This window comes from Aegilops tauschii, chromosome 6 (assembly GCF_002575655.3).
Source record: "Aegilops tauschii subsp. strangulata cultivar AL8/78 chromosome 6, Aet v6.0, whole genome shotgun sequence".
Classification (NCBI taxonomy): Eukaryota; Viridiplantae; Streptophyta; class Magnoliopsida; order Poales; family Poaceae; genus Aegilops; species Aegilops tauschii.
The window spans coordinates 232,106,026-232,120,265 of record NC_053040.3 but is presented as its reverse complement, the minus strand read 5'-3'; the positions used below and the strand labels follow the sequence as shown (position 1 = coordinate 232,120,265).

Genomic DNA, 14,240 nt, shown 5'->3' with positions numbered 1-14,240 from the left:
ACAACGAATACCATGTGTTGTAGGTATGCGTAGCTATGTGTTAACGGACGGGAGGAACTCATAATCAGATCGTCTTCCCATCTAGAATTCTGACTCGTGGCCCCCAAAATAATTAATGCTTTCTGTTTATTTAGTTATTATATTCTTTTCTTTTCCAATAAGCCACTTTATAATAATGTATAAGAACCAAGTCAAAAAAAATGTATAAGAACCGAATACCTAGAATTGCCTGAATCTGAATCTCCCTGCCGCCGCCGCCGAGCAATCCCACCTCCCGCCGTCGCCCCAAGCACCCAAGATCCACCTCAATACCGACGCGTCGTCCCCCATATTGCACGGCCGGACGCCTAACTCCCCTCCACCGCCACCCTCCCAGGCTGCGTCACCTTGCTGCGCCGCCACCGAGCCATCTCACCATCCGCCGCCGGCCCCAAACAGCCAAGCTGCACTTCAGCCCCCCCGCAATACTGCATGCCCGACCGTCCAAACCCCCTCCCGATCCCTGCACCTAGCAGTGCCGCCAACCAGTGGTATGCCAATCGCCCGCCTCACCTGAAGTTGTACGAGCAAAGCGCCCCTGCATAGGTGACCTTCCCTCACCCTCTTCATCTCTTTTCTGAAACTGTCATTTTTTCCTCTGGTTTGGTAAATGTGGAGAGCAGTACAGATCGATTCTTGTACCCAATAGAAAACTAACACCTGAACTGAACTCGATGCAACTGAAGTCAATTAAGTATATCTATCTAGCATAATCATGTGCATCTGCTATTCAAGAAAAATAGCTTATATGTAATTTCGTATTTTTGCTTACTATATAACGATGATCAATGTTATAAGAAGCTGAAACTGTGATATAAAACTTGTTGTTCTGCTACAGTCAGATTTCAGTATATAACAGAGTATACACATGTTTTCTTGTATGCTGTAAACCATTAAATTTCAAGTAACTTTGCTACTTAACTATTATTTCGATAAAATGGGAAACCATTATATGGTTCCGCAAGCCAAGGAAAATGTGTATGGTTAGAAATGGTCTAAATGTCTGAATATCACTGGCTACACAACGTATTTAATGTACAGGGGACAGAACCTGAAGAAAAGAAAAAGATAGGTGTATTCTTGCCTATGGTATTGTTTACTAGTACATGGCATTAGTCGATGATGCTTTTTCATCAGATGCATCAGTATGTTATGCAGCTGAAACTAAGTGTATGTGTACAATATAGCTGATATATTGAGTTGAGTGTTCTTGAAAAAAAATATTGAGTTGAGATGATAGGGGTGTATAATATATCCAAGACCAGCCGCCAGTGTAGAGTATTCATTTTAACATCGGAATGTTGTTCAAAGTGGATGAAACCTTCCAGTTTATCTCTCTACTATACATCTTTTTAGATCCTGCATGTTCAGTTTCATTAGCTTGTAGTTTTCAAAAAGATTATTGTAGTGTACTGTTGTTCATCATGTAGTCCTATTAGTATGGAATATATTCTTCTATTGGCGAGCTGATCATGCCTGTTGGGAAATATATGGATGATATACATGTCCTTGTTGGTTGAGAGAAAATTTGATTCTTAGGGTAGTACGATCATGCTGTAATGACTCTGAGAATCATGATGCTATTTTGTTCTTCTCTTTTCAGAATTTCTGTCACATCTGTACCGCCGTCCAGCTGTCTGACAATTGCCGCCTACACCAACACCAAAGACACGCCCCTGCATAGGTAAGCTTCTCGCCCTTTTCGTCTCTTGTATGATCTTGTCTACTTAATCTTTGGAAATTGTTTATGTCAATGATGATGCAGTTTGGTAGACAAAGTCTAAGTTCGATATTTTTGTGGTCTGCTTATGCTTGTTAGACATAACTCGTCTTTATCAGTAAAGGGAAAATTGGATTAAGTAGGATTCAACCTTGCAATGACAATTGAACTCTTTATTGCAGAGTGGGTATGGATGTACAAATCAGCAAGGTACTTTTGTGTTATCCTAGAGGAAGTAGCAGGTACTTGGCTGGCGTAGATGGATTTTTGGAATTTGCATATAAAGATAAGACAGAAGATACCACGATCCTTTGTCCATGTGAAGAATGCGTGCACACTTCTGTGCTGTCAAAGGATGAATTCTGTGATCATTTGATCTATAATGGAATTCTTCAGAGTTATGACAAATGGGTTTTTCATGGCGAATCTTCAGATGAGCACAATAATGATCAGCAACCACAACCTCACAATGAAGAAATGCTTGCTGACATGCATGGGTTGATTAATGATGCCTTCAGGAATATGTATGATGATGTGCCAATGAGTGAGAGTCCAGATCCACCGAATCAACATGGACCAAATTTAGAAGCCGAGGAATTTTACAAACTGATCAATGATTCGAAGAAGCCTTTATGGCCGGGAAGTGGATTATCACAGCTATCATTACTTGTGATTTTGTTTAATACAAAATCCATGAACAAATGGTCTGACAAGTCATTTGGAGATCTACTTGATACTCTACGCATGGCAATTCCAGACGGAAATGAGCTGCCCCAGAATTTCTATGAGGCTAAGAAGATTGTTTCAAAATTTGGCCTAGATTATAAAAAAATTCATGCTTGTCCAAATAATTGCCAGCTGTTCTGGAAAGACAAGGAAAATGATGATTTTTGCTCAATCTGCAAGGCCTCTAGGTGGAAAGATAAAGAACCGGAAACAAAGTTAACAAAGAAGGAAAGAAAAAAAGCAACACCAAGCAAAGTTTTACGTTACTTTCCAATCAAGGATAGGTTGAAAAGATTGTTCATGTGCAAAGAGACAGCACCTCTTTTGCGATGGCATCATGAAGAGCGCATTAAGGATGGCGCACTACGACATCCAGCCGATTCCCCAGCATGGAAGGTTTTAGATGAAAGGTACTCAAAAATTGCGTCTGATTGCCGTAATATAAGGTTTGGCTTGGGTACTGATGGATTTAATCCTTACGGAATGCTGAGTTCTAGTTATAGTTGTTGGCCAGTTGTTTTGACAATATATAATCTTCCTCCATGGTTGTGCATGAAAGAATCATATCTTTTTCTATCTTTGATAATTCCTGGGTCCAAAAGTCCAGGAGATAATATTCATGTCTTTCTCCAGCCACTTTTGGATGACTTGAAAGACTTATTTCTGAATGGAATGCTCACATATGATGTGTCTAAAAATGAAACCTTCACTTTGCGAGCAGTTGTGTTATGGACTATAAATGACTTGCCAGCTTTAGGAATGGTTTCTTCACATAAGGTGCATGGAGAATTTGCATGTCCACCATGCGGTGCAGATGCATGGTCCAAGCGATTGAAGCATGGAAAGAAATCATGCTTTATGGGTCACCGCCGATTTCTGCCTCCTGGTCATAAGTTTCGTTTTGATGAAAAGTCTTTTGATGGAACGGTGGAGCATAGAGCAGAGCCTCGAACTTACTATGGACGTCAGGCTGAAGAAGAAATAAAGGCTCTTGGTGATTTTAAGCAGTCAAAAACTTACAAGGGATTAAGTAGTCTATTTACACTACCCTATTGGGACTATAATCTCGTTCGACATAATCTGGACGTGATGCATATAGAGAAGAATGTGTGTGATAATATTTTGGGCACACTTTTAGGTTTAGATGGGAAGTCAAAAGATAATCTTTCTGCTCGTCTAGATCTTAAAGAAATGAATATTAGAGAGGACCTACATCCAGAGAAACAACCTTCGGGCAAGTTTTACTTACCACCCGCATTATTTACCATGTACAGAAGTGAGATAAAATTGTTCCTTGAAGTTCTTGAGTCTATAATGGTTCCCGATGGCTATTGTTGAAATATACCTAATTGTGTGAAGCCTGCTGAAGGAAAAATTTCTAGGCTAAAAATGCATGACTGCCATGTCCTACTGCAACAATTCATGCCTATCGCTTTGACGGGTATTCTTCCAGACCGTGTCACAACAGTACTATTTGAATTATCTGCTTACTTCCGAGGAATATGTTCAAAAGTTCTCCATGTAAATGAGCTTGACCGTTTAGAAGAATCAATTAGAATCACACTTTATAAAATGGAGATGATATTCCCGCCTGGGTTTTTCACCGTCATGGTTCATTTAGTTGTCCATTTAGCAACTGAATGTAAACTTGCTGGACCAGTTTGCTATCGATGGATGTACTTTATTGAAAGGTAACAATCTGATGCTAAGAAAAGTGCAATATTGGCATAAGTGACAATGACCTGAGAATTTATGTTTTGACATGTGTGTAGGTACCTTGGTAAATTGAAGTCATATGTTCGCAACAAAGCTCGCCCTGAGGGTTCAATTGCCGAATCATATTTGGCGGATGAGTGTATGGCCTTTTGTTCAAGACACTTAGAGGGTTTCTCTACTAAGCACAACCAACCATCAAGGAAAAATGACAAACCAAATGAGAACGAATCTGCCATGTATGCAAATGAATCCACATTATTTCCTCCAGTAGGGAATCCATTGGGAAAACCACGCACCTACACCTTGAATGATATGGAGTCCTTACAAGCCCATAGATTTGTGCTCTACAACTGTGATGTTGTCACTCCATATCTCATGTAAATGTCTTCCCTTAATTTGTTAGCATGTTGACTTTTTTTGATCTAAAATTGTGTTTATATGTGTTGTAGAGCACATGGTGCTGAACTAAAAAGGAAAAACCGCAACAAGCGCCTAGCACTAAAAACCATTGAGCGCATGCAGCATGCAAACTTCCCTGATTGGTTTAGAGATCATGTAAGTTCCCTGTTATTAGTTCTCTGATTTTGAGTTTATGTTATCTAAGTTCTGTGTTGGTGTAGGTAATGCAGCTAGAGCAGCAAAGGGGTACTGACAGCATTGATGATGATATTAGATGGTTGGCTCGTGGTCCAATTGAGGTTGCACGAAGATACATAGGCTTCTGTACCCGTGGATATAGATTTAGACCCAAGCGTTATGATAAGAAGACTCAAAACAACGGAGTTGTTTTGACCGCAAAAACATCAAGTTATGCTTCTGCAGGTGATACTAACCCTATACTTGGAGATGTCATGTACTATGGGAAGATACTTGACATAATTGAGTTGGATTATTATAGAAAATTTTCGGTGGTGCTATTCAAATGTGAATGGCTTAATAGTACTAAAGAAAAAGAAGTAAAAAAGGATAGATTTGGTCGTACGCTTGTGAATTTTTCACAAGTCCATAGTGGTGACAAGATAGAGGATGAGCCTTTTGTCTTTGCCAATCAAGTTGACCAGGTTTTCTATAAGAAAGACCATACAAATCCTGGATGGTCATTTGTGACGAAGGTGACTCCTTGAGACAATTTTGACATGGGTGAAGAATGGAATGATATAGAAAGTGAACCTTATCATGTCAGTAATCTAGGTGAGCTTTTTGATACTGCGCATGGGAATGAAATGTGGACTAGAAGAGATATAGAAGGCACAACTGTAGATCCTATTACAAGTTCTGATCCTGAAGCTTCGGAACTAAATGAAAGGTTTGCTTCTAATGTCTTGTGTTTTCACTGCTAGGTTTGCAAATTCTAGCTTATCTTTACAATACTGTAAGATCTGCAATTTTGTTAATGAAACATAATATTTCTGTAGCTGATGCTGCGGTGAAGTTATTTTGAGAGTAATGCCAATGTTGCTGAACAATCATTGAAAGGAGATGCCATTGAAACGTTGCGTTGAAGCATGTTCCTGAACTTCAATCTATCAGATACAAGTAGCCAAGGAAATACCTCAGTTTGTTAGCACACCTACTTGTCCAAGTCCAGATGAGGGGCATGCATCCTTTTTTAGTATTTACCACCATTTCTGCTACCTGTTAAGGTTCACTGCCCCATGTAAATTTCTCCTTGCTCAGTTGCAGTTAGGATTCAGTGGTAAATTATCAGATGTGGCAGTTGTTCATTCAATGTTGAATATACTGGATTTTTTGATTTCTCAGGAATTTGAACACGGTTTGTTTTCTCATGAATTTGAACAAAGTTTTTTCCCTTTTGTTTTGTATCTAACATCTCATATATTTTTTGGATGCCTAGTTTGACATATGGGTGAACAGTAAAATCCTTTCAATTTAAATTATATTTAATTCTAGGTATGTCGAGTTGAAATCCAACGAGCTTCGCTTGACCAAGCGTCCTTCATTTCTTGACGGAGTTACAGAAACACACATATACTTGTATTATTTTGTAATTCGATCCCGAGTTCAGTTTATATTCAACTAAAATTTGAGCGACTCATATATTTTTTCTTTAATTTTCATGTATTTTTGTTTCAAGCTCTTCTACTAACTTTACAAAATGGAAGGGAAAATGTGAGTGAAAAACAAACTTTCTCATGTTAATAACCGTGATCGGCCGGAACTGGCGGTTCTCCGAGGCTCCAAGCACCTTGGGATTTAGAGTTATTATCCCGTAGTTGAGCCAGGCGAGGTCACAAGACCCTGCGTCATGTATGTGTTCTAAAATGTTTGAAAGAATTGTCATGTATGTGTTCCAAAATGTATGGAAGAACTTCACCGAGAAGCCACCTAGGTCAGGAGCAAGGCTGGGTTATGTCTTTGATCGCCGCCCACGCGTCCGCGGCCGAGAAGTTGGTCGTGAGGGATGCAATTGCGGAGCCTTCGACCATTGGAGATTGCCGGGAAGTAAGCCGTATTCGCATCGCCCTAGAGTACCCAGCGTTGGGTACCCCTCTGGTGCCAGTAAGCCTCCACGTCTCGACGTTATGCACCAAGCGTTAAGTCGCATGCGAGGATCGAGGGGTTGCATGCCAATTACCATGCGCGTATGCACGACCATCGGGACTGGGGAAGAAGACCCAATCGATTTCTTGGTCTGCAACAAACCCATGTTGCGCTTGCGTCTCTTGCAATAAGGGCGGTGTTGCAAACCAGTGTATGGGTACGATTGTTGTGCACCACATGGTCAAATTCTGATCGCACAATCGTAGAAGCGGTTGACACACACTTAGTTATCAACCATGTGAGGCCAAAGAGTTTTCGTATTTTTAGACTTATAATATTTGCCCACATGCAAAAAAATACTCCCAACTTATTATGAGACTTTTTTGACATTGTCATAGTCTTATATTAAGTACGAAGGTAGTAAAGTACTCCCTCCGTCCCATAATGTAAGACATTTTTGACTCTAGTGTAGTGTCAAAAAAGGTCTTATATTATGGGACGGAGGGAGTAGTATATATTACTTCATCTGTTCCCAAATATTTGTCTTTCTAGAGATTTCAACGAGTGACTATATACGAAGCAAAATGAGTTAATCTACACTCTAAAATATGTTTACATACATCCGTATATTCTACCCATTTGAAATGTTTAGAAAGACAGATATTTGGGAACGGAGGGAGTATTTAATAATCTCTTTTTATTTTAATTGATTTATTCATACATAAAAAAGAGTTTGAGAGCCCAAAAAAAAGGAGTTTGAGAGTAATGTCAGACGAAATGCTAGTGCAGGTCGACACTATTTCAGCTCCCTCCAGTTTTCTATTTCCCTCGGTTGCTTCCCTCCATTTTTTCCATTTCCCTCCAAAATAAGCAACTGCCCAAAAATCCTCCGCACCTCTCCCCATCTATCTCAACAGCACAAGTCGTGCTGAACACAAGTCGTGGGTTTCTCTTCCCCAACACCTCTGCCGGCTGGCGGCGGTAGGCGATTCTCCGCCATCTCTCCGATTGCAGGTCAGTGCCTCCTTCGCATGGCCTCTCTATTGCATTCGACCTCCTACTGGGCTGATCAGTCCGGCCACCGCGTTCACGCACCTGTAATCGCCCTGCCATAGCGCGCCCGGCGCCGGGTCCTCTGTTCCGGGGTCTTCAACCGGATCAAGCCATCGAGGGCAGCCGCGGCACCCAGCAGCTGGGGAACCCGAAGCGTTGGGCTGGGTCGTCGAGGCAACGCAGGCGTTCGCTCGCTGCTGCCATGTTTCCCATTCATTGCCTCTCCTTCATACAAATCGGGTTGACTAGAATCAAGGCATGAAATCAGGCAACTAATTAATTAGTTAACCCACCATACCACGCTTCGTCTATTCGGGCCGTGTTCCGCCTGTCGATTTTGTCAGTTAACAGCTGCTGAAGTAGTTCTTCAGTTTCGCCAGTTTCGGTGTCGTTTTTCCCTTTCCGTCAGTTTCGTCAGTAGCAAGTTTCTTCAGTTAGCAGAAAATAAGCTGAGCTGCGACTCGGCGTAGTTTGTTAGCACTTTCCGCGGCCCTGACCTGATCGTGGGATGGCACGAAGGAGACGATCATGGCCGCATCGCGGGGAGCGCTGGGATGACAGCGCTCACGACCCGGACGTGCCTTGTTTCTTGTTTTTCAGTTGGTCTCTCTAATCGCTGAAAAAGAAGGAATAGAGAGCAGAAAAGTTGTGAGGTTGAACGCGGCACAAAACTCCATTGTCTCCCTCGTGTGAGCTCGAGCGCTAGGTCTGACAGATTTGCTGGTCTAAGGAGTAGTTAATTGCAAGTCTAACTAGCACGTGACAATCTGCATTAGCTTGTGGGTCAATGTTGTGAAATGTATTACTACTTGATCAGTGGTATATGTAGACCAATGCTCAACTACATGCTAGTTTGACTAAATTTACAATGTTTTTAACTTTATGTTTTGGTTTTCTCATGGAGCAGATATGACGCGAAGTAAACTTCATGTTGTTGAATGCAATGATGAATACATGGCGGAGGAACATATTGAACATGAGAATGCCATGCGTAAAGATGCTGATTCATCTCATGTTCAACCATCATCTTGTAATGGTGAAGAAGGCTTGACTGATAGTGAAGATGAAGAGGACCAGGATGACAGTGCTGCTAATGAACAAGGTAATTACCTTTTGATACTCTGCTAGATATTCTGAAAAATAGAATCAACAATTGCACCGCCATCTTCTACAGAACAGAACAGAACAGAATGGTAACTTTTTAGTTTTGATGGTGTGTAGTGTGGCTGTAAGGACCATGATCATCAGAACAACTAAAACTAAACCATGTACTATATGGAATAAAAGCATTGCACTTCCTACTATTTACTTGGCTAGCTACACTAACTGTTGGGCAAAAGGCTTCAGCAAGCAACAATACACTGCATCCTGTCTTTGCACTGCTGTAAGATTCACTTCTTTTATATTAGTGCTGATTTTTCCATTGTGTTATCAATTTAATGCTCTGTAAACTGGTGAATAACACTATCAGTTGTTCCTCAAGACTACAGACCAAAAGATTGTTCACACAGTTGTTTATGTGTGATTAACTACAAGTGTTTTGGTAATTTATCCATGATTAGATGAAAATGGAGAAACAACCAAGCGTGGCAGGACAAGGCTAAAAGAAATATGGAATCTTCCAAAAGGGCAGAGAATTGTGGTCTAGTGCAATGAACTAAACCAGCCAATTGGAAAAGAAGCTGGACGTCTTGCGAATTTTCTTGGCACGGTTGCTAGGAATGGAAAATTGTGTAGTTTGAGCTACAAGGACTGGAGAAAACTAATAGGAGAGAGAGAAAAAAAGACCAATGAACAAAGAAACAAAAGGGATATACTAGTGCAAGTAAAGGTACACCTCGAATACATTAAATCTCTTTTGCTAACATCATTATGCTTTATGTGGCGCTATCATAACCATAGTTTTGTTTGAAATGTAGATGAGGTTTCTTTACCCTTCTCGTTTGGAAAAGTATATATTAAAAAAATTGGAGATAGATGGAGGGAACATAAGTCAGATCTGAAAGCATTGTATTTTGATGCAAACAAGAACATGGAAGTGAATAACACCAATGTTCCAAAGGGTGTGATTAAGGATCAGTGGATTACTCTGGTCAGTAATTGGATGACCCCAAAGGCACAGGTACATACACTTGCCAGATTTGTTATGTACATGTTGCTCAGTCATGGTATGAAATTATGAAAAATATATGTGCATACATTATACAATTGTTTGACAGGGGATAAGTGAGACAAATAGGAACAATTGTGTGATGAGGAAGTCTAAACACACGGCTAGAACTAAGAGTTTTCCACGAGTTAGAGAAGAGCTAGTCAGTTTATAAGAACTCGAACTATATGCATGTACATCCCATTTGTACTGCAGGTCTTTAATAAATTAACTGTTTGACCAATAGAGACTAAAGGATCCGGAAAAGAAGTACCCACACAGGGCTGTCTTATACATGCATACACATAAGCACAAAAGCGACAAGAAAATGAATGAACAAGTGGTATGATATTGACTCTCTTTTATCTAAAATTATAATGTTGTTTACCACATTGTTCTGACATACAATATTCATGTATATAGGTTGATTTGAAGAAACGTATAGCGGCGAATCCAAATTTAGTAGATACTAGTAGAGGAAAGACAGCATGGAAAGGAGATGTTTTGAATGCAGTACTTGGCCCAGACAAGCCTGGACATGTACATGGCCTCGGACTAGTTCCGAATCCAAATCAAGTCTTTGATGTGTCAACTTCACGCCACTTTCAGAATATACACCTTAGTTCATTGGAGGATACATCGAATGAAGATCTTTTGGCTGTCAGACTTAAGATGGAGAAGTTGGAGAAAAGAGTGGAAAACCAAGATGCCAAAATTCTGGAACTAAAAGGGAAGACAAAAAACTCTGAAGGACAGGTAAATTCGAAGAATTTCTCCATTATTCAATACATGTACTAATTTTTAGGTTTTAGTTACAGGGTTCTTTGGATCAGATATCTAAATCTCGAGATGTTCCTTCTATTGCTAAGACAATTTCAAAGAGAAAAGTATGTGTCTTTACAAAGGTTTAACAATTTTTTTGATGCCATTTTACAAGTATGTTCTTAGTCTTGTTTGGTTTCAATCAACAAAGAATTTATGGCGACGGTCAGAGTCAACTACTTGGTACTGTTGGGCAACAGAATAATGTGAAGGTATTGTATGGATGCATTAGTATATTTCTGTTTGCTTTTTATAGAAATTAATCATCTCTTGCTATTCATTACAGAGCAAGGAAACATTTCTCGATGACAGGGAGATGCAACCATCATACAAACGTCCTGCTGTGGATAAGGTATGCTCATTTATATGTTGTTTGGAATCGAGCATGGTTGAGTAGCAATTAGAATTACTCGCACATTTTGTAGTATGAATGCTTATTATTTTCCTTGGCAATCTTGTAATATATCTTTGTCACAGAACAATGAGTCTTTCATCCACGATGAAAATGTGCAACAAGAGAAGGAAAACACCAGTGCAGATAAGGTTAGTAACTCCTTCCTTTTCTCAACTTATTAGCAATATCAAGAATCATGAGAAGATTACCATAAGAACTTTCATGCTAATACACCAATGAAATCAAATCTAAAACAACAGATACTCCTTGCGTAGCTGTTGTTGCTTCTTTTCAACAGATACTCCTTGCGCACCTCATCTTCTATATGCTTATTTATTCACAGCTCTGAATCCATTTCAAAACTAGCAAAATATATTTATCTTTAGAATGCTCTTCATTATTCAATACATGTACTAATTGTTAGGTTCTCGTTACAGGGTTCTTTGAGTGAGGAGTCTACATCTCAAGATGCTCTTTGTGTTAGCAAGACAAATTCAAAACAAAAAGTATTTATCTATAGAATGTTCTAGTAATATGTTGAAGTCATTTAAATAAATATGATCATTTTCCTTTTTGGTTTCAATCAACAGAGAGTATATAGCAATAGTCGTAGTCAACAACTTGGCACAGTTGGGTGGCAAAATAATGTGATGGTAGTGTATGGATACATCAATATGTTTCTGTTTGCTTTTAGAGAAATTAATCATCTTTTGCCATTCATTACAGAGCAAGGAAAACTTTCTCTATGACATGGAGATGCAACCATCAAACAAACGTCCTTCTAAGGATAAGGTATGCTCATTTATATACGGTTCGGTGTCCAATATGGTTGAGCAACAATTAATTGTTACTTCCTCTTCTCATGGTAGGAATGTTTAGTATAGTTCTTTCGAATCTTATATAAATCTTCTGTCACAGAATAAAGATACTTCTATCCATGATGAACATGTGCAACAAGAGAAAGAAAACACTAGTGCAGATAAGGTTAGTGCACTCCGTATCTTTTAAACTTCTAAAGCTTCTTTTCACTATGCAACTCTGCTCTCTTGCTCCAAGAAATTTATTGCACATTTCCAGCGCATACTCATGCTAGAAATGAAGTCTGACATAAATAACAGTTTCAATGTTGAGTAGAAATATCTCAGATATGAATCTAGAGATAAAATTGAGTTAGTTTCACCAAGTTGAAAAATCTCCGCACATTGCTATTTTAGCCTTTCATTTGCATAATGTTGCAGACCTTGTACATGAAAAGCCAATTATTAAACTGCTGTGTAGATTTTCTAAAAAATACATTGCTAGCCGCAGTAGTTCTTAACATAACAGAGTGTATATGTGGCATTATAGATGTAGTCTTCTTGCACAACAATCTAGTGCACAATATGACATGCCAATATTTACTCAAAAATATGCTTGCCCTATTAAATTGATCTCCAACTTAACAACACACGTCAATGGGTTAGAGAATACTCTGGGTATATGGCAGATTTTGATTCATCATCTGTACATCTATATTCAGTTTTTCCTTCTGAAGTTGGTTTGATTATTTTGCATCTTGACATTAGCTTCGTTGCCAGAACACTAGTAAGATCTCAAGAGGAGCTAATGCAACAAAGCATGCCAATGTATGACATAAATTTTCTCAATCTTATTCTTCTCTGTTTCAGTTCTTAAGCTTCAATTATATTGCATACTAACATTGCACAAAATATATTCTACAGAAACAACAATGCAGTACAACAAATTGCCTGGGTGCTGACTCGATAGATGTATGGCTATTAAGTTTATGTTATGCATGATTATTTGCAAGTTTTAAATTGCTTATATTAGAAATTGTTTTCTCGTACAAATAGGTTGGCACTGTAGTATTTTTGAAGAGCTTGGGAAATCCAAACAGGAATGTTGCTCTTGGTACGCTCCAAAGCATTGAACCAGAATATAAAGTTGAGGGTGTTCATCTTGGTAACTGAAAGCACAAGTGCTCCCTGTGTGATTTTGGTAATTAATGTCAACATATCTCTTGTTGGACTAATGCTTCTACCTAGTATGTTTCAGATAAGTTCAACAATGGAGTGACATGGACAAGAGGATGTGGAACCCCTTCAAGATGCTAAGGACAAAGGATTGGCTCAAGCTCGAAGCACAAGACTCTACATTTTCTATTTTAGTGATCCAAGATCACATTGAGTCTATAGGAAAAGCCAATACTATTAAGGGATGAGGTGTTGCTTAATGGCTTACTTGCTCAAAATGCTTAGTGATATGCTCCAAAGTCCTCAACCACTTTCTCACTTCCACATATGTCCTAATTCAAAAAATCAAACTCGGCCCCACCGAAATTGCATATTCGGAGCAACTGCCAGAAACCCTAATCAATTCGGTCGCACCGATGGGATCTCAGTCTCATCGAGATGGGCTTGCAAACTCTCTGTTGTTTGTTGCAATAATTTCGGTCCCACCGAGATTTACAATCGGCCCCACCGAGTTTGCTTGGCCAACATTCTGTTTCACTTATTACCCAAATCGGTCCCACCGAGTTTGAGTAATCGGTCAAATCGAGTTTTGGATTTACCATAACCCTAGCACATTGATCCCACCGAGTTGATCTAATCGGTCCCACCGAAATGCCTAACGGTCACATTATGAACCAAATCGGTCCGACCGAGTTTCGTGATTCGGTCCCACCGAGTTTGGTGATTTGTGTGTAACGGTTAGATTTTGTGTGGAGGCTATATATACCCCTCCACCCACTCTTCATTCGTGGTGAGAGCCATCAGAACATGCCTACACTTCCAACACATATTTTCTGAGAGAGAACCACCTACACTTGTGTTGAGGTCAAGATATTCCATTCCAACCACATGAATCTTGATCTCTAGCCTTCTCAAGTTGCTATCCATTCAAATCTTCTTTCTACCAAATCCAATCCTATGAGAGAGAGTTGAGTGTTGGGGAGACTATCATTTGAAGCACAAGAGCAAGGAGTTCATCATCAACACACCATTTGTTACTTCTTGGAAAGTGGTGTCTCCTAGATTGGCTAGGTGTCACTTGGGAGCCTCCGTCAAGATTGTGGAGTTGAACCAAGGAGTTTGTAAGGGCAAGGAGATCGCCTACTT

The 14,240-nt window shown here is 39.6% G+C and overlaps 2 protein-coding genes across 19 annotated transcripts; both read left to right on the top strand.

Annotated features, from left to right (window-relative positions):
• Window positions 1–202: 202 nt before the first annotated feature.
• Window positions 203–5,988, top strand: LOC109766177 (uncharacterized). 4 transcript variants are annotated; one of them, XM_020324949.4, is made up of 7 exons: window positions 203–585; window positions 1,643–1,723; window positions 1,942–2,895; window positions 4,258–4,578; window positions 4,651–4,756; window positions 4,822–5,507; window positions 5,617–5,988. In XM_020324949.4, the coding sequence occupies exons 3-6, from the start codon at window positions 1,949–1,951 to the stop codon at window positions 5,323–5,325; spliced, it is 1,878 nt and encodes a 625-aa protein (XP_020180538.1). In that variant the 5' UTR covers window positions 203–585; window positions 1,643–1,723; window positions 1,942–1,948; the 3' UTR covers window positions 5,326–5,507; window positions 5,617–5,988. The 4 variants fall into 4 exon arrangements, with proteins under 4 accessions (XP_020180538.1, XP_020180542.1, XP_020180541.1 ...); XM_020324953.4 differs by having other exon boundaries at window positions 1,942–4,176; XM_020324952.4 differs by lacking the exon at window positions 4,258–4,578.
• A 1,602-nt stretch (window positions 5,989–7,590) lies between these two features.
• LOC109766176 (uncharacterized) lies at window positions 7,591–13,548 on the top strand. Of its 15 annotated transcripts, XM_073501341.1 has the most exons (18): window positions 7,591–7,717; window positions 8,664–8,858; window positions 9,319–9,587; window positions 9,676–9,878; window positions 10,122–10,248; window positions 10,329–10,661; window positions 10,724–10,792; window positions 10,879–10,939; window positions 11,014–11,079; window positions 11,205–11,270; window positions 11,559–11,627; window positions 11,712–11,774; window positions 11,848–11,913; window positions 12,040–12,105; window positions 12,687–12,746; window positions 12,843–12,890; window positions 12,975–13,083; window positions 13,177–13,548. In XM_073501341.1, the coding sequence occupies exons 7-18, from the start codon at window positions 10,755–10,757 to the stop codon at window positions 13,233–13,235; spliced, it is 771 nt and encodes a 256-aa protein (XP_073357442.1). In that variant the 5' UTR covers window positions 7,591–7,717; window positions 8,664–8,858; window positions 9,319–9,587; window positions 9,676–9,878; window positions 10,122–10,248; window positions 10,329–10,661; window positions 10,724–10,754; the 3' UTR covers window positions 13,236–13,548. The 15 variants fall into 15 exon arrangements, with proteins under 15 accessions (XP_073357442.1, XP_040248332.1, XP_020180530.1 ...); XM_040392398.3 differs by having other exon boundaries at window positions 10,153–10,248; window positions 10,329–10,792; XM_020324941.4 differs by having other exon boundaries at window positions 9,676–10,248.
• Window positions 13,549–14,240: the final 692 nt, after the last annotated feature.